Source organism: Cyprinodon variegatus, unplaced genomic scaffold (genome assembly GCF_000732505.1).
Source record: "Cyprinodon variegatus isolate N-32 unplaced genomic scaffold, C_variegatus-1.0 Scaffold549, whole genome shotgun sequence".
NCBI lineage: Eukaryota > Metazoa > Chordata > Actinopteri > Cyprinodontiformes > Cyprinodontidae > Cyprinodon > Cyprinodon variegatus.
Genome location: NW_015151002.1, coordinates 528897 through 552484, shown reverse-complemented (window position 1 = coordinate 552484; position 23588 = coordinate 528897). Strand labels below are relative to the sequence as shown.

Below are 23588 nucleotides of genomic sequence, written 5' to 3'. Positions count from 1 at the left end.
AAGGAAGGAAGGAAGGAAGGAAGGAAGGAAGGAAGGAAGGAAGGAAGGAAGGAAGGAAGGAAGGAAGGACCTTATCTTCATACATAATAAACATATTTTAATTTTTCCTTTTAGCTCCTTATTTTCTTTATGATATTGTCATTTTGAAATCTCTATAAATGCTTAAATACTCTGTATGATTAAAATGATTAAATGCACTATACATGATTAAAAAAAGAAGGACAACAGAATAAAAGAAACATTTGGTGAGTTGTGCCGTTTTCAGAAGATGCTGTGCGCACCCCAGGAGGACCCTGAGGGCCCCTTGGTGCCCTCGGGCACCACGTCAGTGACCCCTGGTTTAAATAATTGGTAACATTTTCCTTTATTTTTGGCAGAGTTTGAGCATTTTAGGCACAAAAAGTTTAACTTAGACAGATGAAAGATTTCCTAAAACAAGAAGTCTTGGTTTTCTTAAAAAAATTTAGATAAGTTCCATTCTATTGTGCTTAATGTGGACTAAATGTTGTCTGTCATCTCATTTTAAAAGCTGGACCAATCATTACACCCCTAACTGTAAACAGATGGGGAAAAAAAAGCTATTTAAGCTTATCAATAACAATATGTCTTAATTTCAGCATATCTGTATCTCAGCGACTTACTGAGAGCCAAGTTAAAAAAGAAATTTGGTTTTTGGATGTATGAAAGGCATGTCTTTGGATTAAGTGTTACTAATTCCTGGAATGCATTTTTTCTTGTAGAAAAGAGTTATTGCTGTTTGCAAAAAACATTTACCCTGCCAAATAAACAATGGAAAGTATGTGTTGAAATATTTTAAAATGCATTAAATTGATTAGAGGTATTAAATTATGCAGCTTAAAACCAAGTCCTTTTTCATTTGCAGTGCGTCATTCTACTCAATTACTCACATTATTTGAATAACTGCTCTATAGATCCTACTGCTATAACCTTTTTTTTCCCAAATAAACTGTCAAACTTATCATGTTTTATTTCTCTCTGAATTATTCACTATGAAATTTGTGCAAAATATGCTTTTCGACTGAATTTACACATTATGAAAACATAAATAAGGAAATTTACACTGTCATTTTCACTGGTTTCTCCTCCAGACCCACCTATCACCTTCATTATGGTATTCAATTCAAATTTCTTCTGGATGACATAAGTCAGGGCATTAGTGTAGATTTACATGATTTCAACACTAGCTGTAAAGTACTTAAAACAAAGGTATAAACCCTCCACACATGTTGTTAGAGCTCCCTTTGCATTTAATGAGTACTTGCTGGCAGGGTGACAAGAATGAGCAACTTGGAGAGTGTGTCACCCCCCACCACACCCCCCACAACTGAATAACTGGCAAGGACATCTAAAGCGTCAGGCAGACTTTAAACATCTCTTCAGACAGAATAATACGAAGGGTCTGCAGTAATAATGAGGGCCAACCTTCAAGAATTAAACCCTTGCATAATTGTTACATAACCAGCAAAGGAAATTAAGGTACTAAGACTATGACAGAACGTGGAGGAAGAGGTTGAAGCATTTTGGTTGTTTGTAATGCTGGTATCTGTGCATGAAAGACCGGATAACAAAAAAATTCATCAGAGCATTCTTTCACTAAACTGTCATATCAGATTAAACTATGTTAGACACATTAAAATCCTTTATTGGTAATAAGACAGACAAAGCAGTAGGATAAATGTAACATTAATGTTAAATTAATGTTTCTCGTTTCTTTTAGCCTCTCGAATGCAGGTTGTAACTTTATTGTAGGGCTGTAAAATAGAAATAAAACAAGGTTGTTTATCTTAACAACTATTGCTAATCTACATTTACAGTACCTCACAGTGTTTTTTCTTGCATTGTCCCCAACATTTTTCTGAATTTCTATTATCTTCGTCACTTTTGTTCTGCATAAGGCATAGACATAAAAAGACGCTGAAGTTAAGAAACATTTTTCTTTTTTATTGTCAAAGATTACACTAATTTTGCCATTCTTTATTCATTCATAACTATTTTATAGTTTATATATATATATATCTGTGTGTGTGTGTGTGTGTGTGTCCTTGTCGTAATTTGTAGTTTCAATGTTACTGCCTAAGAGCATAAGCTAAAAAAAGAAAAATTACCAGTTTATTTTTCTACCTAAACTATTTAAACTAGCGTAAATCTGTTTTATAGAGCTCACTGTACTGTCAAATAGTATATATTATTTTTTATAAAGTATAATTTTTTTCCAGTTATCATGCTGCAATGAAAAATATATTTTGTATTTGAAATACAGTCTGAAAAGTTCTCCAATTTCACTCACTGAAAGCCTTATTTTGGCAAAGCGAATATATCATCTTGGTCTCTTTTACAGAAAATTTTACGCAATGATTTATGTTTAGTGAAGGAGCCTGAAGGGTTAAAGTCAACCCTCCTCTTCTGCATATTTTGCTGGAGATCCATTTTGCTTCCAGTCTGAGCAGTTTTAGAACAATCCATAGACCACCACAACTGCTGAACCCCTCTGGAATGCTTTATACTTTGCCAGAGTTTGGTTTCTGGAGTGGATCCTGCTGGTAAAAACCCACCCTGAAAAAGATGATAGAACCCTGGTGTGATTACAACTGCCTGTCCTGCAAGGTATATCGTTATCTTGGAACAGTACCATCGGCAAAACGAGACAATGTGATTTAAGTACATTTAAGCAAAATAAAAATTATATCTATCTTGCAGGGCTATGTAAGGTTATGAAGAGAGGCAGGTGCACAACTACAAATAAGCTCAACTAGAAACTCTGAGAATAAATTGATTTCTTGTACTTTTTCCTTCTCAATCAGTGCAAAACTCGATTGCAAACAGTGTGACACTGGATACTACATGCATCTATAAAAAATGGAATTGGCACATGAATTGACATTTAAATTCAGAACCTGTCAGAACAAAATACCCATGGATGTTTTCAGATGGTTCAAACATCTATGTTGCTGCCATTTGTGTTGTAGCATGTGACTTTTTTGAAATCTTATTTTTGGATCAATCAGCGACTTGTCCTCGTCTTGTATGAGTCTCTATAAGGGCATTTGCGAACACAATGTTTGCTCTGGGGTACTGTGAAATGAAACAAGGTCAAAACTCTGTGGTAACCTCACCACTGCCAACTATTTCAGAACCAATTACTGTAACAGTACTGGCCAACATAAGCAATCAGTGGGCATCTAAAGTGCATATATAAGGAGATAATCTTTTTTTTTTTTGCTTTTCTAAACCATCTTTCTTTAAAGTTGTCCCAATCTATTGAAAACAGAAAAACTTTAGATGTAAGACAGAATGTAAGTCATGTAAAGTTTAAAAGGTTTTTTAATTGTAGAAAAGGCCTCCAACTATGCCTCCACAGAGTGAAAAATCTAATGAAAACTGAATAAAAAGCACCCCTCAGCATTTGGGTGAAATTAACCTGTCAATCAGTCAAAATAGTTGCATAAGTGGGCCCATGGGTATAGGGTTCCCATCAAGTTTTTGCAGCCATAGTATTCTGCCATGCTAGCACCGTGAGAACAGGATCTTCCACACACAAACACACACATGGGATTTCTATACCCAAGCAGAATGGAGAGCACTCCCACTCCCAGTAAAGTAGCATTACCCATTATTGCTGGAATGTTTTTAAAAATTTGACTCCGTGATTAACCCTGGCATTGTTGCCCCTGTAGGCCGTAATGTGTCAGCCCATGGATTATGGACTGGAATGTAAACCGTTCAATTTTATCTTTTGTTGACTTGAATGTGAATGGAAATATCCAGCAAATTGAAATGCTTCTTGTTCCAGTCATGGTTCCTCAGGTTTCATCCTCAGGCTCAGCAATGCACACAATGTAAACACCTTCAAGGCTGAGAATTTTCTGACATTCAGCTGTCGGCATATTTTTGTGTCATGCTAAAAAAAAATTACATGGACATAATTTGCTGCATGATTTCAAGACGTCCAGAGTGACGACAGAAACAGACCATGTGGTATTAACACACCCGAAGTTGTTTTTTTCCCAACAGCATTCAGACCTGCCCTTCAGCACAAAACTACTTAAGCAATTTGTAGAAATTAGCTTCTTGTCTTAAGCTAGAAGTAATAACAATATATCTTTTGTACAACGTGCCATCTTCTAAACTCTATTTTGGCCAAGATAGGCTTTTGCCTGAGATTTCGCAATCAACACTAGGGCATACCATACAGTCAATGAAGGGATTTTTAGTTAACAAGTCAATAACCTCTTGAGAAGACTTGAGGAAGGGTTACAACTGTCATTCATATTAAGGCCAACATCTCTCTAAACGGCTTCAAACGAATGCTTGGTAAATGCAGCAAACTGAGCCGTATGACCTCATCCTTTCAGCAGCTGCGGTCAAACAAACTTCGATTTTCACATAGCGAGAATGCATTCACACGGGTGTTAGTTTTTCATGGATATAAGATTATATGTTGATCCTCTTAGGGAATTATTTATTTTTCGCACCACTAGCAAGAACAGAAGCTTTAACAGTTGCAACACATTTTTTTTTTTTTGCCTCTCTGATCAGTTTAATGCAATAGGATCAGAATGAAGGCTCCTTAAGACTCTTTACGTTCCATGTGGGTTCTGGGTTAAGTCTTTGAGGTACTTTAAAAGCAGGGATTATAACATGTTAGGTCTGTTCCTCAGAGTCCAGATCATACTGGCGATTAAAATGACAGAGCAGAAAGCAGACACATGGCCACTTTATGAGACGTATGGTAGCATTTACTTGCTGTTGCTACATGTAAAAAGACTCCAGACAGCTCTTCAAAAGACTACAGATCTGCTTTTTCATTATTAAATGACTTAAAAATAAAACAAAGACAACCAGAATAAAAAATACAGAATACAGTTTTCAAAAGATGATCTCAACCTGACCATTTGTGCAAAAAAAAATCTTAAACCAACTAAATGGTTCCGCCAACCTTAGGGGCAGCAACTGCAAGCATTTGTTTTAACCCTCAATAAGTGTTTTATCACGCTTTGCCAGAACCATGTACCTCTCTTCTATGCCGTGTACTTTTATTTCTCCCACATAAGATTTAAAGAAAGAGCAACCAAATTCAGGTTATGCATACGAATTTGCCGTATATTACATTTGGTCAAGGGTGGCTCACTTTAGGCATTCAGAGATGCACATGCTGATGTATTGTCTATCATTGCCCAGCTGCATAACTCATACTTAGTTCTTTGTGCTATGATATTGGCTAGACATTTTCGAAAAGGGATTTCTACTAGCAGATTTCATGGTTCCCTCAGCTTGTCTTTAAATGACAAACCCGTCTCCACCATCAAACTACCAAGAAATGTTTAACTGCTGATTTTCCATTTGTTTTCCCAATATGCTAGCTTTATTAATGAGACAAACACCTTTTAAAATTAGTTACTTTTGTCTCATTGGCGAACAGAACCATATTTCAACAATCAAGTAATACCTCTAGAACTATGTCATTAGTGGTTTATCCAACATGAAACAATTGTTGATAGGTTAAGGTTGGGCTTACACGATATTTTGAATCCTTGTACTCAAAAACAGCTGAAACTGTATGATTAAATCGTTCAAAGCTCAGGATATATGGTCTTACACTGTATGGCTTGACAGTCTGATGCGATCTACCTGCTCACACTGCTTGTCCATACACCACACGTCAGACTCAGTGCTGAGAGATGGCACTGGTCGGACTCATCAATCTGGAAGAAGAAGGACAAGGACGCCCTTGTTTGCACATGCGTAGTGTGTGAGGTTCTGGTAAATTGGCTCGTAGAACCTCGTAACTCTGCTTCAACAGCAGGATTTGTCTAAGAACACCTTACAAGGGCCGACTGAATTTCAAATAGGTTTGATTTTCTTCTTACCTTACGATTCCTGATCGGGAGGTGGTTGTGAGTGGCTAATTATCCCTTGTTACCCCCTGTATACTACATGACGTGGGACATAGAATGAGACTCAAACTTGGCCCAATTCAAAAGATTCTCGCACAAACCCCACCTGAGATGCTTCAAAACATTTCCATTTTTCCTCCATCTGAGTATAAGAGGCATCGGTTTTATGGAACCACAGATTTATAGAAGGAGGCTAGTATTATTTGCCAGACTGAGTTTACTAAGAAAGATTAGATGTTTTTGACCTCTACCTAAGGACAGATTTTACTAAAATGATTTCTCGAGTCTACGGTTCTAGCAGTAATCGGGCTTCGTGAGGCAAGGGAAAATGAACTCAACTTTCTGAGAAATGTGACTAATCAAGAGGAAGCTGGCAGTTAAGGTTGCTTAATTTAAAAGATAAAATGAGCATCAAAAACAGTGGCAAAATTGCAGCTATAACCTTTCTAGATAAATGATCAAAGCAACCAATACATTGTTATAATCCTAGTCATAAGGTATTCAGTTTTACTTTAAACTAGAAGCAGAACAAGCACCATTTGCTTTTATGGATCTCTTTTTAGCAAAACTTTGACAGTAGCCTTTGTCCAACTGGTACAATGGGGACATTTTTTCATTGCTGTAAGGCACTACAGTCAGAATAAATATCTCCACTAACTGCAGTTATAGATGTGTACAAGTAGTTTTCTAGTGCCTATTCAAAGTTGAAAGGGTGAAAATAAAATGCCTTAGCTGAACAGCATGATCTCTGGCTTTTATTGTGACTAATCTCACCAGCTTAGTGAATATAATTTTAGAAAACGTCACATACCAGCCCTGAGTAGTTGCAATGGGCCCGACTTTTTTATATATATAAATGGGTAGAAACTAAGCTTTTTAATTCAATATTGTTATGCTGGTTTTCGTTTTACACATATAAGTATTGTGAATTTCCCTCATTTCTATTTTTTCCATCTACCACTACTGAAGAATGAGCAAATATACCTAATGTTAATAAGGGAAAAAAACAACCATACCATTTAAAACAAATAATAAAGTTGAAAAATCATAATCTGCTTAACTGTGTTATTACTTGACAGAAGGTACCGCACCTGATTGCTTCCTGTTAAGCCTTCAGCAGATTATAGCACCTACTTTTTTGGAGCAGGCCATACAGACAATTAGTGGGTGACTTGAGGTTCCTCATGCTCATTTGACACTTTCTTCACAACAGTGCTCAGATGCTGTGTTCAGCAGTCCAAGGTACCTTTGTGGTACCTCTCTAGAAATATTTGTCCATCCTACATCAGCTACCTCTTTTCAGCTGCTGATATATTCATGCACGTTATATAGCATGCTCCACAAATATTGATTTTCCGTTCGAAAATGCATACCGAGCCTCTGAATAAATCCATTTCTCTTGAAATAATATATTCATGCAGTGAAAAATTTGTGAATTTTGTAGATACTTTTATGTCGCCTCCTTTTTCAGCAATAACTCTGGCATAAATGGGAACTCGGTTGAGTCAAGTCCTATCAGTTCTAGTGACCACTTGGTTTACTGGCCCCAGTCCAGTAAAAATGTATGAAGTCATCTGAGATTCTGTGTAGGGCAGAATGTAGTTCTCTCCCACTCAGGCATATGACCCAGTTTGCCAATTTATAGCATCAGTCAGGGGGCTTGGACTTGGCTGGATGATGCAATGTTTTTTTAGTCTTCTATTTGTGCTCCACATCTCTAATGCCACCCTGGACATCTGCCCTTATGACCCATACCAAAAAACACAGACTGCACTCATAAATGTGGTCAAGTAGTTGTGTTCTTTCTAATTTATACTGATGAATACAAAAAGGCCGTAGTTAAATAACACAAACTCCAACTTTTAAGGTATCAACATATCTGTTCCAGCAGAGCGCCTAAACGTGGCAGACTGGTGCCAAACTATCTGTAACAGATAAAGTGAATGAAATCTTTCTGCCTGTGTATAAAAGAAACCTATCAAGAGAAATAGAACAGTTTAAAAGCAGCAGCCTTGTTACAGTTCAGGAAGTTTTCACCAAGTGTGACTTCCTGAAGGCACACACCACACCCGATACGGCCCAACGGATCTTTGTTCTCTCTGCAGAGTACCTGTGACTGTGCATGTGTTTATATGCATACGGGTGTAACACAGGTCAGTGCCAGGGCAGATGATCTACTATTGATTTCCTGACGGAAAGAGGATGAGCACAGTGCTCCGCTGTTGCTGGTCTTTGTAACACAGCTGCCAAGCTGATCATATGTGTGTTCATGGACATAAACATGTCAGAGAAGAAAACTGTGATGAGTTAAAAATAGCTTGTAGAGAGCATGTAAAGTAGGGGCTAGTAAGAGCTGATGGGCTGTTCAATGAATGTGATAAACAACTTGCCTCACTACAGCCACTTCTAGTCAGAAACTTCTGTCTGCACAGTAGGGTTTGGTTTCACAAGCTGAGTATAGAGAGAGTTTAATAATTGTAGTAAATTTGGAAAGCTGTGGCATCTAAAGAATTTAAAATAGTCCATTGTAAAAAGTGAATGCTAGCAAGTAATGTGAATGAAAGCAAAGTTGCTTGAATTAACAAAAAGAATGAACTACTCTAAAAAAAAAAATAATAATAACTGAGGTTAAAAAATATGTCTTTATAACACCAGAAGAACGGGTACAAGAGATAAGTGCCTTGAATGAACTCCATACTGGTCGATAAATGTTCTGCTCTCGGAAATTGTTATTCTTGCTTTTTAAAGTTAAAGTTTAAGAAATTAGTTGGCGTACCCAAATTCAGCAAATATTTCAAACAAACAAAAAAAAATCTGCACAACTAAAGCATGGGTCTGCATTTAGCTTTGCAATTAATCATCCAGTCCCATAAATTGTAAAAAATAATCACATTGTTCTCATATCGTAAGTTTTCTTTCATCAAATTCCGCATATTATTTATGTAAGAAAAGTAACAGGAAATAGCCTTTGAGTAGCCTGGTTGTATTAAAAGACTGAAAATCTGGTTGGTAAACAGCCACGGTACAATGACGAAGCAAGTTTGTGAGTTTGAACGTGCACTACCACAAGAGACTTGCTGATCCTCACATTCCAATGGCTGTCTTGAAGGAAGCTAATCCAGCCCTAGGAAAAGAAATCCGGAAATCCTGGGACACAAACACGCATCATGCATGTTCACCCTATTCCTACTAAATATTTGTTATTTTCAGCATCATCTGCATTGCTCTCTGTCTGGATGTTTACTCCAGCGAGGGTCTATGACATGTCACCCGGCTGGAAATTTGACTTCCAACTTCCTGTCTGTCAGCGAATCTGATTGATGCTATCTGGCCAGCCGACTCCAATATGTCTAAGAATACATTCTCTGCATTTCTGATGACTTGGTTGCGCTTTAGGGTGAGACATATTCTGAAGTAACCCGTGACAACTAGACCTCAATCATTATCATCTAAACAAAGTAAGTAGGCTTATACGCTTCACCCTGAGGGTCGCATTCCAAATTTATTAATAAGATTTTCCTAAAGTACTATGAGGTCCAGGCTTGGATATACATCCTATATTAAACAGCTTTATCATAGCCTCCAAGAGGCAAAGTAAATAGCAACCTAAGAAACTTAAATGGCTATGACAAAATAGAAAAGCCATTAAGCCATACAAAATCTATTGCTTGATGCTAAATGACCAAAGGTCACTTTTAAATAAAAAACTTGTTCAGGCTTGTGTGCCCCTTTGGCTGCTAAAGCTACCATCCTGAGGAAAATACACTGTATTTCTTTTAGACGATACCCAAATAACTGGGTCAGTTTACTAATTGGCCGATTCCTTACTGAGATTTGTTTCATTCTTTGTAGAGAACCAACCATGGTTTTCTTTCATTTCATACATATAAAGCAGTATAGAATGAATAAAACAGCCACTTAACTGAACCACAGCATGATGGAAATGTTAAATTTGGTTTAAATCCCCCTTTTTTAAACATTCAACGGACAGTTGGTGACAAAAGAAATGAAGAAAGTTCCCTTTAACACGCAGAAGGATCTAAGTCCCTAGAGATTCTCTAAGAAAGTTCTTCAAGAGAATAACACATCTGCCTCATTCAAGTAAAAACAATCAGAAACCCAGTTTGTCTAATGCTCCCTGACCTCCAGAGACACACTGAAGCTGCACCAGATGACTTGATGCTTGATGTGGTGATTCCACAGAGACCCCCTGCCTGACCTTTATGGCTTGTTGACTTTTTTCCAGATAGGAAATATTTTACCCAGTTGAGCGTAAAAGTTTATTTTATGAGCACCAGACCAGTTCTTCTCTGCTGTTCTGCAATTCATGCAGGAGAAACAACTGTGTTCTGATCAGATTTAACAGCTATCGCCGTTTGGCATCGCTGTATCGCTTCTATCATTTGTGGAGCAACAGCTGTCTTGAGGCATTTCTACATGGGACAGCACAATCTGTTCTCATTATTAGGCATCCAAGCATGCTCTAGAGCTCATAAAACCCAGAATAATCAGCTCCGCCTTTATTTCAAGTCATTTCACAACTTTGCAGCAATAATAATAGATCATTTAGAAGTCTGAAATTCTGATGTAAATTTGCATGTAAAACGTTTGCTTAACAGTTCCTGCAGAAACAGCTGGTAAAAGGGTCCAACCCTGATTAAACAAACAACTTCAGGGTTAAACTAATGATAAAAACATGTTAGGCATTTCAGGTCTAAACCATCCTTCCAGGAGGGCATCATTTCTTACAGCTTAGGGACGGGACCTCTGCTGTTTGAAGCACATCTGCCTCTGTACACACTGGATGGGATCTCAGGCAGAACTTTCTCCCCACAGCTCTGCTACCCCCCCCAACACTCAGCCTTCTCAGTCTGTATCCATAAAAAGACAAGTCCTGAGGAGGGGCGGACTTCTCCTGTGCTGTTGATAATAAAACAAGCGCCTTTAGCTTGACACGCTGAAAAACGAGAGAAGGACAGCGTTGTCATGACAGGCCAAAAGTGACAGCTGCGGAATGTGTAGAGCTGTATTTGTTTCAAGCCTTGCGGTGGCAGCGCTCCTCTTTACAATATCAGAAATCAAATACCAAATCCAGTCTAATGCCATGTAAGTAAATATCAGGATTAGGAAATAAATGCTGTTGGGAAAAAATATTGGCACTAAAAAGATTTCTTCTCTTTTTTGGGTATTAAATGTATTTGGTCATTAAACAAAAAGTAAATCTAAACAAAAAGGAGTTTAAAATAATTATTTGGTTACAGAAAAAAAATCAAGCTGTTCAAATTTAAAAAGCATTCAGTGTCAATAAAAGACTGATTAGCAGTTATCACCAGCAGAAGAGGCTGTTTGCTGTCACTGGTGCTAATACCAACAGCTTTCTGTTTATTTCCAGCATATTTGGATAGCTTTTCCCCCTTGATAAAATAATTCACTGTTTGTGTGACCTTATTGCACATATAAAAAAAAAATGGTGTACCCAGAGAAAAACAAGGGTTTATATATTCCCTAAATTAGAACAGAGAGGTGATTGTATTACAAGCAAAACTTTATTTTTTTTACATGCACATTCCAACTAACTGCTCTCTTGTGGACATAATGTCCACTCCTGCTAAGATCTCCTCCTGGGTCAGTGTGTGCTTTGGAAAACATGATATCAATGTAAATAAACTCGGTCTACTGATGACTGGAGAGCCACATGTGCAGTCAGTTCACCCCAGACCCAAGTCTTTTCTTCCTCTTTCTGTCTTTTTATACCATGAATCAATCTGGATTCACTTATCCAGTTAAATTTGCTATCAGTACAGCTTATGAAGCAATGCACTGTTGAATTTCTCGGGCCAGAGTTGTTTGTACTGGGAGTGGCAGGGGAGTAAAGCAAACACTTGTAACTGCTGTTAGAACAAGGTCACACATCAGCAGGTAGGCAGAGAACGCTGCACTGAGAAATGTTTGCTGTTGGCATTACTGAGCAAGTAAAGGAGCTGATGAAGTCCTGGAAAACAATGACACTGCAAGCTTGAGACAATGGAGAAATTTAAAGAAGCACTGAACATGTACCCCTAGATTGAAGAGATGTGTCACTTTCAGCTACCCTAACCCATCCAAATATTCAAATCACTTGAATTTATCATCATCTCACATAATTAGCACAAAACACTACATTACACTACACAACACAACAATGGCAATAACTTATGTAATGTATAATGTGCAAATTACTATTTGATACCCTATGCAATAACCTGTTTCCCTATATTTGACACCCAGTGCAATAACTTTATATATAAATAAAAATCTATATAAATACCCTTGTAAACACCCTGTGCAATAACCCTGTATCATGATCCTACTATATTTAAAAAAAGCTGTCATATGTGGACACACTGTATATACTGTATATATCCCATGCACCTTTTTTCTTTCTTTGGCGCATTCTTCTCCTTTGACTATTTGAGCTGATGTAACGAGTAAAGTTCTCCACTGTGAGACCAATGAAGTTAATCAATCAATCAAGAAATCAAAACAATGGATATCAAGATTTTCTGTGAGAAACCAACCAACTGTAGCCTGTAATAGGGAGTTGGACTTCGATTAGATGCTTTTTAAAAATGTTTAGAAATATACTGTATATTCTGGACTATTAAGCGAACCTAACTATAAGCCATGCCCATTATTTATTTATTTTTTGTTTTTATTATTATTTTTTGGACACATGCATATATGTGAAACATAGGCTACAGTATAAGCCACTAATATCTACTGAACTGTTTCCAACCAATGCTGCAGGGCGGGCAATACAATTCGGTGGTGGAGTAGGTAGGAAGAGGAATGCTAGCTCCCATTAGCTTGTTGACTTGCAGTAGGACAAGCTTCTAATGAAAGACAGAGCTTATCAGTAACCGATCCGTCCCATAAGCATGATCTGTATCAGTAGGTCATTTCTGCATGTGCTACTTTACATACATTTTGTAAAAAAGACCTAAATTACATTTTTCCCTCCCTAAAAATAGTAGGGGTATTAAACTATAATGTGTTCAAATTTAATAATGTTTCCTGAGGAGATAAAGGCTTTAAAATCCTTTTTTTAAAATTACTTCTCTGAGCCCGATATGTTCCTAGAAATGGGATCCTATGCCACTTCCGGGAGCAAACTTTTTCGAGTTTGGATTTGAGCATAAATCTAGCCTTTTTGAGTTTTATGTTTTCCTTTCGTGTTAACATTATAGTATATGGTGCGTAACCTAAATAAATAAATAAATAAATAAATAAAATGCAGATAAACATTGTTTTATCATCTTTTTCAGGACTATGCTGGGTACAGTATGTCCAATGATGTCAGACAAGCAGTTTAACAGTGAAAATGTAAAAAGCATCACAATTATCTCAGAAATAGAAATAGAAATGAATACTTTTAGCACCATAATTACATTATTCCAGATGTATATCTGGTTGCACATGCAAAAATGAGCTGATGGTAGGAATCATGCTTTGTTGGCTCTTTATTTCAGCTCTGCGGCAGTTGAGCTCAGTCTCTTCATTCAACAGGTTTAATGCGGCAAATAAATGTCAAAATGTGTGAATTCGGGACATTTGTTCTCTATTGTGCCTGCTGCTATCCTGTTCTTGTGCTACATGAAAATTAGCCCCTTATTCTTCCATTTTCAAATTTGAAGTCCATCTCTGGCGTTAGGAAAAATCCACAGAAAAGCCGCACCTTCTTACTGTATAAGGCGCATGGTTCAAAGCGTGGGGAAAAAGTAGCGACTTATAGTCCGGAAAATACAGTAAATCATTCTGTGAATATGCAGTGAACTCGACCAGTGGATATAAATCTTGAGATTCCGGACTTCTTATTCTGCAGGTTTCAAAGAAGCCTCAAAAGTGATTTAAATAAATAAGTAATTCAAACAATGAAGTTGATTGAAATTAGGTAGCATGGACCATTCAGGAATACTGACCTAGACTATTTCATGAAAGCTTTGGCTGTTTAAGGTGATAGTCTTGCTTAATGGGGTGAATTCACAGACAGTCACAACAGTTTTGCACAGCATCCAACTGCCACCACATTTCACTATGGTTATGATATATTCTAGATTTTTTCTGTTTACTACATCTAAAGTCAAAAGTTTAGTTTTGTCTCATCATATTTAACATTATTGATTTCTATTTTGCTTGTGGCAAACTGTAAACTGGATATCTAATGTCTTCCAGTTCGGTAATCTTGAATCTTGAAGATTGTTGAAAAATCTATAAACATTTAAATAAATAAATAAATTCATCTGTCAATATACTCTATCCAGAAACCGGCTTTGGATGTGACCAATCATTAAATAGCCGTTATTAGCGGTTATGATTCCCATAGAATGGCTCCAGGCTGCACCTCCTTCACCTTCTAGTAGGTTTCTTATGGCTGATATTATGCAACTATCGCTGATAATAGCCGCTTCGGCCATATATAAAAAAAAACATTAAGTTTCATTTTCTATTTACCTACGTTATATTTTTTTTTATCTAATTTATTTACAGCCTGCCTTGTTAAAAAACAAACAAAGAAAAAGCTGCAATTTTAAACCTTTACTTCAAGTGAATTCCACATGTTGCAGGCACAGGAATTTAATCTGGTGTTTAAAAAGAACTTTGTTTGGGAGGGGTTGTTTGATATGAGCGACATGCCGATAAACTTTTTTGTCTTTTTTTTAACACAATAGATGAAGAATTACCAAAATTATGTTCAGATCATACATAAATAGATGAATTCATTCTGTGGGTAAAACAGGAATTACCTTTGGGTTAGGATTAGGATTAATTCGGTGATAACAACCCACTGAGTTTACTGGTAGGTAGAAGGCACAATCTGAAGACATTCTATGGGACTAATAACCACTAATAACGGCCATTTATTGGGATGACAACAAATCCTCAAGTGGAAAAGTTTGAGATTCACTTGGTTTAATTTTCATTAAAATAATTCTTTAAAAAAAATCTTTGGCTATCCAATTATTAATCAATTAATCAAAATAAGAGACAAATTAATCAAATTGCAAATGAACCGTTAGTTGCAGCCTACTTAAGACCTTGAAGTTGTTGATGCACTCTACAAAAAAAGCAGTCTCTTTTGAAAACCCTTTATCCAAATGAGTCTTTTTATAGAATGAACCACTTGTAACAAACAGCCAACACTTCCAAATAAAGAGCTAAGGTTCAAGACAAAGGCAGCTTCGATTTGACTATTTGCAAACTAGCAGCGCGGGCTGGCTGCTCTCCAGACTTTGGTTTCCACAAGGCTGTCTTGTTCATAAATTTCTCTTGTGACAGCCAGACAGCAAAATGGTGCACATGGATCAAAATCACATAATTCGAGTTTAGAGCCCACAGTTGTTGGCGTTATTGGAAAATCAAATTTTATGTCTCGAGCAGGTTGAATAAAATATATACACCTGAACTAACACTAAATGTGGTTTGAATATCAAGTAATATACCTTAACTTAATGCCTATGAGGGAGCTTGTTAGCTGATAATGATAAAGAGTAATAATAATCTAGAGGCACATGCAGTCAACCTGCTCAGCTGATCCAGATTGACCACTTCTTTTATAATTCTGTTGCAATTTGGAAAAAGAGCAGCTTAAAGGATTTGGGTGTCGCTCCACTGCATTAAGATAAACCTTACTGGCTACTGGATATGAGCCTTTGAATCTAGCAACATAATTGACACTTTTGGGAGCCCAATCCTTGTTAAACAGCTCTTAAGGTTAAAGATTTAAAGGTTAATATGGACCAATAATTTTACTATCTAATAAATACATTGAAACCTATGGGCATCTACAATCTACTATGTCCAGCCAATTACATCCAGCTAGGTTATTCTTATGTTATGGTTTATAATTTAGCATTAAATGGCATGAAAGGATGAAACCATCCTGCTGTGAATAAATAGGATCAGGCTAATGGTGGTTCACCAGATCTTTTTCTAACAAACTTTGAGGACCTTAAAATGACTCTGAATATATTTAAGTACCGCAGTCTGTGTGCAGAAGGTTGTTGATCGTGTCACATTTTGCACATTGTGGTTACAGTACTTAATGCAGGATAACAGGAAGATTATACTTTTGCAACCGCACACATCAAATGCCATTTGGGTCTGGTTGCGAACCAGTTTTGCTGTTATGCTTCTGCACCGTCGGTCTGGAATTTCTAGGGACACACAGCAGCTGCCCGCCAAAGCGCTAGGGGGAGCCTACAGTATTTGAGAACTAGCGAGAACTTTAGCCGTGCCGGCAGGAGTGTTTATCTTCCAAAACAACGATTGCGCCTCTGCAAGATATCACGGTCACGGAGATGATCTAGAGTTGCTAGACATCGAAGAGGAATAGGTTCTGTTAATGGAGTTGGCAAAAAGACCGATTAACCTTTCGTCGTAGTTTTAATTGTTCCTCGGTTGTTAAAAATGGCGCGCCCGGGCACTGAAATGAGAAGGACGACCACACAGACAGCCGGAAAGGCATACGGGTTTGCGACCGTACAACGCGTAGTCAGGATCATTTTTAGACAAATTTGACAGCTGCAGAGGCTATGCCTCAGAAGCATTAATTGGCCTTTATACACCACAGTATATTCTAAATTTTTTAATTTTTCATTTTCAAAATGAGTTGCAAATTTCATCTATTTTAATTAGCCTGACTTTAAGTTAGCTTTTTGCAGTGCACACATTTAGTTAACTTTATTTGTCAGGTTGTTTTTTTCTCAAGATGCAATTGATTAATTTATTTTTTCTTTGAGTTGCCAGTTTTCTTGGGATCTGCTGGTGGAGGGCTGCAATGAGCTCCAGCTTTCCTCAATTAGTTGTTGCAGGCTAATCAGCGAGTCGAACCATTTGTAATGGAGAGGGGAATTTGTTTATCATTTGTTTAAATATTCTTAGTTTGGGTGTTTTTGTTAATTAGTTAAATTTGAAAAGTACTTTGTGTCTGGCCAATATTTATCTGTTTAATTAAGTAGATTTTTTTGTTAGTTTGATAGTCAGTTATCCCCGTTGTGTGTCAACAATGGTCTGATCAGCCACTATTTAAGTTTCCGTCATGTCTTGTTTGTTAGGTCAGTTTGTGTTTGAGTTCTTTGTGTTAAAGCCTGAATTGAATTCTGTTTTGTTAACCTCTGTTTTTTGGGCCCAGTTTATCATTTTTTTTTAACACTTTTTTTTTTGGAATAAATTGAGACTTTTTTGAAAAATTTCAGTGGTTTTCTGGCTGGTTTGTGCAAATCCCTCACACAGCAACATAATTGCAATTTTAAAAAGCGCAATCTACAAATTGAAGATAAAATTTATTTAGTCACATTGCATTTAATAAGACACTAAATCCTCCCTCCAGCCCTTTAGGAGGCGGTAATACACTTAAAGCAGGTTTGCCATCAAACAGTAGGCAAGAGAGAGTTGTAGCTAACATGGAGGTCTATGCATGAAGGTAGAACTAAGAATATTTTCATGCCGAATTTAGAGTAAAGGTCATGAAAAAAACTGAAAACCTGTAGTAAATCATTTACACACATGTGCATAATGCAAAGGAAACAAATCCCATTAAAATCGCTATCGCAATATTGGTTGAAAATGATTGCAATTTAAATCTCTGGCGAAATTGTTCGGCCCTACTCCGCAGTGTCCAGATATAAACCCAACAGAGCATCGCTGGCATATGATGGAATGGTGAACCAAGTTAGATGCTAAAAAAAGTCCTTATACTTATGAGTATTTTGCAAAAGCTTTATATTTACCCTTCTAAATAATATAAAATGCACAAGTTACAGTAGTTTCTGAGCTTTAACTCAAACTCAGAATACTTTTTTTCCCTCCCTTTTTGCAGGCCAGGCAGAGTAGAGCAGGTGCTTGTTTATCTAACAAATCTATATTTGATTCTGGGTAACTTTTATACTAAGAGGGTATGATAACACAGGGGAATAATTAATTTAGGGTCAATAAATCTCCCTTTATCTGCTGCTACTAGTCATCTTATTGGATTAGAAAGTCTTTCCCGGTAGGACTAATCAGGAAGATTTCGGCAAGAGTTTCCTCAATGTTTTATTAGGCTGACAAGAGGAGGAAAGAATCTCAGCCCAACAAAGGAACATCCAGATACATCAAACGTAATCTCTCTAGGATGATGACATGCACCACAGCTGACAATTACATTGAGTTAAAGGCCTGTATTGGATTTTAGACACATTACTGTGGGCAGTGTGGCAAAGCTTCCACACCACACAGCTCAGCTGCAAAGCCCTCATTTAAAACACGGCATTGTGCCTGTAAAGGAAAAGAAAATTTGTATTGTTTTCCAATCATGGCTTGATGTTTTATAGGGAACTTCCAGCCACAGAAAGATTGCTCATGAGGAGCAGAAAGAGCACTGAAACAAGCAGCTGAGAACCTCACCCCTGGGAAGTAAGGGAGGTGGGATGATGGGGATCAGAAAGGGGAGGATGATTAAACACAAGTAGGAGTCCATGTCTCGGTCTTTGTATACACATAAATCAGTGGGGATGCTTGGTTAAATTACTTCTCATGCTGTTTTTAAACAAACTAAAAGATTACTTTCTAAAATGCCAAAATAAGCCACGATTTTAGCACAGAGTTGGAAACTGCAATCGGATTTCCAACTTTACCTTGACTGGCCACCTCAGGGCCACACTCCAAATGGGTTCTTTTCTCTTGATGTATGAAAGTACTTTTTTTTTTATTATTATTAGCCGTAAATACAGCATTCTTTTCAACTCAGAATCCCCAGTGGGAGACTTAGTGGTTTCAGCTTGTATAATAATAGCAGCACTCAGAAAAGTTGCTTCCTGTTGATTAGACATGGAATATTCAGCATAAAACTGCGAGCAACAGATTCATGACTTATTCAACAGCTGCACCCTAAGCACAAATTGTGCAGAGTTGGGTAATTAACATATCAACAACAACGTCTTCTTCAAACCACACATCCATTTAAATGAAGCCAGCTCTGAGGGCAATCTGTTGTTTCTCATAACCTTGGTTTTTCCAGGTATTGACAGAAATATGCCAAATAGACAAATCTGCACAGAGAAAACTGCTGAGTGTTTCATTTGGAAGCAGAGTTCTCACCATAACACTCTTGGGTCCACATAGCCTTGACCCATATCTGTATGTTTTGCCTTCATCCTTCTACAACCAAAGCTTTGAGGGTGTAGCCTGTAACACTACACCTGTTTCTCTTGCGCAGCCTTACTATGAACTTGCTGCATCTTTTCCAATATGCAAAAAAAAAAAAAAAAGTATTCTCTTCAAGCCAGGAAACATGTGTGGTCTTGCGTGTCATCTGGATGCATACTTGCTCTTTGCACTACATGTCACTTAGGACGTTCCATGACAGGAAGTTTGAGCAAGCTGGGGCCCTTTTGGCTCTGCTTTCTTTCACATTTCTGTCTTAGAGCCACATCTAAGATGAAATCCAGTTTAATTCCAACAAAAATTCATAATAATCAAATTAATAGCTTTAAATAAAATGCAAACTTTGTACTACTTTATTTTCCTGCACAAACAACGCTTTGGAGTCTGCAAAGCAACAGGCAGTTCCGCGCACGCAAACTGTCAAGACGAGAGGATGAATGCGCTCAGATTTTGAGACAGTGCAATCTATTTGGTCGACTACTTACAAGATATGAGGTCTGCCTGTCCAGAAACACGGAGTCACCCATCATCGACAATAAATCTCCACATAAAACAGGCAGTCAGAATGAAGGAGGAATGTAGGAGGAGAATAAATTACATCCACAGTCCATAAAAGTGTAGGTGCGTTAATGTGGAAAAAAAAGTATCCGTGATTCACTTTACTTTTCTCTCTTCTTTTTTCAAGGCAGTTTGGAATTGAGTTTCTTTATAAAATACACCAGGGTACGCGTGTTAAAAAACCGACTGCCCAGAAAAGGACACTGCGGTGCGTCATGCGTAAAGGATCCATACTGCGCGCCCCGCAGATTCTGAAAGCAGATGCTGGAGTGGAGAGAAGAGGCAAGGGACAATAGAGCCAAGTGTGCACTGCTGACCAGGTAGTATCCTGCAGAGATTTTCAAAATAAAACGTACTTCTCTTTTTTTTTAACCCAAGAATACAATAAGATGTCAATTTTTACTCGTGAAAATAACATTTTGCATGCTTGCTTTAGCCATACACGCTACTTTTAAAGCTGCAGTTATTTATATAAAGCATTTAGTATGTTTATTTTAATTAGTTTACAACCAATTTTCCATATGTATGAAGTCAGGTTTAAGATTAAATTTAAAAGTTGGGTCTTTCTTTGCTTTTATTTTGAAGGCTGGCATAATTTTTTCCCCCATTTCATTTTCTCATACTGTAAGCCCCCCTCCAACAAACAAAAATACAAGAGGAGAGGGGTGGGAGGGGCACTTGAGTGAGAAGCAGCTCTCTGATTATCAACAGCAGGGCTGCTCAAATGTTTTCATGTCACTGACCCACAAATGGAGCACTGCTCTTGATAAGATTGTAGTGCATAGAAACCCCCATGCAGGAAGGCTGCTTAGGAAGCAGACTTCACTCCACATGGAAAAGCAGCAGTATTAGAATTTCCCCAAAAAATTTTAAAGATTTACTCTGGATAAATTAAATTTACTTTAGTTGGATCAAGTGGAAAATATATTATTCAACCTTCTTTTTGTAAGGTGTAACAAGGTTCTTTGGGTAGAAGGATTTGGGGAAATAAATAAGCTTACCAAGCACTCCACAGAGCCAAACTGGATGCAGATTCTTCAGATGTAATTACCAGCAGCCATTGTAGTTTATTAGCTTTTTTAAATACACTTTTAAAAGGGACCAATCCGCCACTTTGAGATCCTAAACAGAAGGGCAAACATATCCATGGGTTTTGTAATACTTCACGTCGAACCAGTATTAGGCAACTATGTCAAAATACTCCACTTACATTCAGCCTCATTATAAAAGCAGAAGTTAGGCAAAATCTGATTTCATCAGGGATATGGCTGCTGAGAAACGAGCCAGCGCTACACGCACACATAAACGCTTGAGTTAATGGAAACCATCTGCTTTCTTTTGTTATTTTTATTTTTTTTTTCCTTCCCTTTTCAGAGTTGGACACCGTGCTTTTTCTTATAATTCAATCTACTAAATGTGTGAATGAGTCAGTAAGCAAGAAAAGCTTGAATCTTTTCCTCTTTATCAGATTGGAGACAAAACCATTTGAAGAATGCAGAGAAGTTAAAAGGGACGCTTATTCTGAAAGAGGGAGATAACAGATAGACTCCAGAGAACTGACTGGGCTGTAAAGTAGCTGCTGTGATGTATTGTAAGGGAGTCTGTGGGTATCTCACACTGGCATCATGAAAACACGTGTGGTGTTATAAGATTACAGAAGAAAGAGAACCTGTTTGTTTGTTTTTTTACAGGATGGGTTTATCAGATCTTGTCTAAATGAGGTTTAGAGTGTTGCAAGTTTAGAACATAAGATTGAATCAAACCGGAGCAGAAAGTGGTTAAGAATGTGAGCAATTACCACAAATCTTTTTATGACCATAACAAATAACATTTACCTGTTTTTTTACTCAATTTGTGAATTATTTGAGAGGGCTTCTAAAGTTTTGATACCACTTGACTCTTTCCTCGTGTTTTTATATTGACAACCACAACCCTCGCTGTATTTTAGTGCCTTTTTTAATGTGATTAAAAACACATAACGCTGCATATTGTGCTAAAATATTAGTGTAACTTATAAACAGTTTTTCTTAACAAACCCCCTTTGAAATGTCTTCACAGAACAAACCACATTTGGGATCGGAGTGAAGTATTGATTTCAATTTTTGTTTTTTTTCCTCCAAAAAATAAATTACTACAAAGTGTTGATCATATAAAACACCAATAAAATGCATTGTTTATTGCTGTAATGTGACTAAATGAGTAGAAGCATTAATAGCTTTGCAAGAGCATACATAAAAAAAGGTAACATTTCTGTCCTGATATGGACACCGAAAAGCTGCAAACACTTTAGATCAGACTCGCCGAGATTTAGGTGCAATGCTTCGCTGCTTTGGTCTGCTTTTAGATATTTGATCAACAGCTGCAGGCAATTTGGCTTAAGCATTACCACACTGACTAAACAAATTACTCACCAATCAAAACAATGCCTGGTCCAAAACCAAACAGTTGTTTTTCTGCTTTGTGCTATTTGTGTTGAGAAAATTACAGGTTAATTACTCTGTAAAGTGTGTTAGAAACGTGTGATCTTCATAGGGATTGCAAAATAGATACAAATGTGAGTCTTTACTGTATCTTCTGCAACACCAAGAGGATCCTCAATGTAGAATTTGCATTTGGAGCTATTAGATGCTAATTTTCAGGCTCAAATTTAATTAATTAATTAATTTAAACAAGTCTTTAAGGAGCAAAAGCTCAAAGTCCCTTTAATACTTTAAAGCGTTTTTGAGCAAAATACTTTGAATGTCAACATTTTTAAGACAACAGTGTAATTGGAGGATCGAAAAAGACTTTATTACTTTAAAATATGTTTAAAAAAATGTTAACCAAAGTTGTTTTTTTTTAAATAGGGTTTTAATTAGTGCTGCAACTAACAATCTTTTAGCAAATTGATTAATCTGTCAATTATTTTTTTCAATTATTCGATAAATAATCAGATAGCAAAATATTCCTTAAAGAAGACTTATTATGTAATTAAACCGGGTAAAACTTAAAGTTTTCCACTTTTTTATCTAAATGCAAAAAGTTTACATACTTTATTTACAATCTGGTATAACTATACCGGTAAGTGGGTTGCTTGGTCAGCTAAAGGAATATTTTAGGGTCTCAATTTAGACCGATTTAGGGGTCTTAATCGATTACTAAATGAGTTGATGATTATTTAAATAATTGATTTATGACGATTAATCCGATTAATTGTTTCAGCCCTACTTGGAACATTAGTGCTGATAATGGACTTGTAGTTTTTACTTTTTAAATTTAGGTTATAACTTTTACAGTTAAGTTTTTAATTCAATGTAACTTTTTCTCAACTTGATTTACAGTAGTAACATATCATCCAAGGGTTAATTTAATTGGTGAAATACCAAAATGACATGTACCGCCATGTATTGGTATCTTTGCTGAATGTCCGGATAAAAATCTGGACCTCACTGAGTGACCAAGTGACCAAACATTATAACTTGCCCTATAAAGGGTTAAACAGAATATGTTCCTCAGTCAGCTGCAGGCTCATATGAACATTGTTTCTCATTTGACCAGAGGTGGATAATCCAGGTCCAGAAAGTAAAAGGCCTGTACAGAGTTCAGTTCCAACCATCTGCCTTTCCAGCTCCACAATGCAAACTAATCACCTGAGGGGCTAATCACCTGGTTGAGTGAACAGGATGAAGGGAAACAAGGCAGGGTTTTTATTTTCTGGACCTGTATTATCCATCTCTGAATTTGACTTTAGCATGAAAGCCTGATTTCTTCTGCTGCAGGAGCGATCTTGATATAAAGTATTCCAAGGAGTATGAGTGATATACTGCACATACTGTAGTGGTGCAAAATAAAAATAGCTGTATCCTAAACAGACATGAAACTAAGCTACAATTTGCCTTGGGCAGCAAAGGTCTTAAAATGTCGAGCAAATTGTTTTGATTTGCATCTGGCTCA

At 37.0% G+C, this 23588-nt stretch overlaps 1 protein-coding gene across 2 annotated transcripts in view; it reads right to left on the bottom strand.

Moving 5' to 3' along the window:
* The window catches only part of arhgap6 (Rho GTPase activating protein 6), a 99392-nt gene that overhangs the window by 28702 nt on the left and 47102 nt on the right, over positions 1-23588 (bottom strand). Inside the window, exon 1 of one of the 2 annotated variants that reach the window (XM_015391577.1) lies at positions 19583-19899. The exons of the other annotated variant lie outside the window; for it this stretch is intronic. Within the exon in view, the coding sequence (XP_015247063.1) occupies positions 19583-19627 (45 nt within the window). The 5' untranslated portion in view covers positions 19628-19899. Of the gene's footprint in view, positions 1-19582; positions 19900-23588 lie in introns of those variants that run through there. 2 annotated transcript variants of the gene reach the window in all.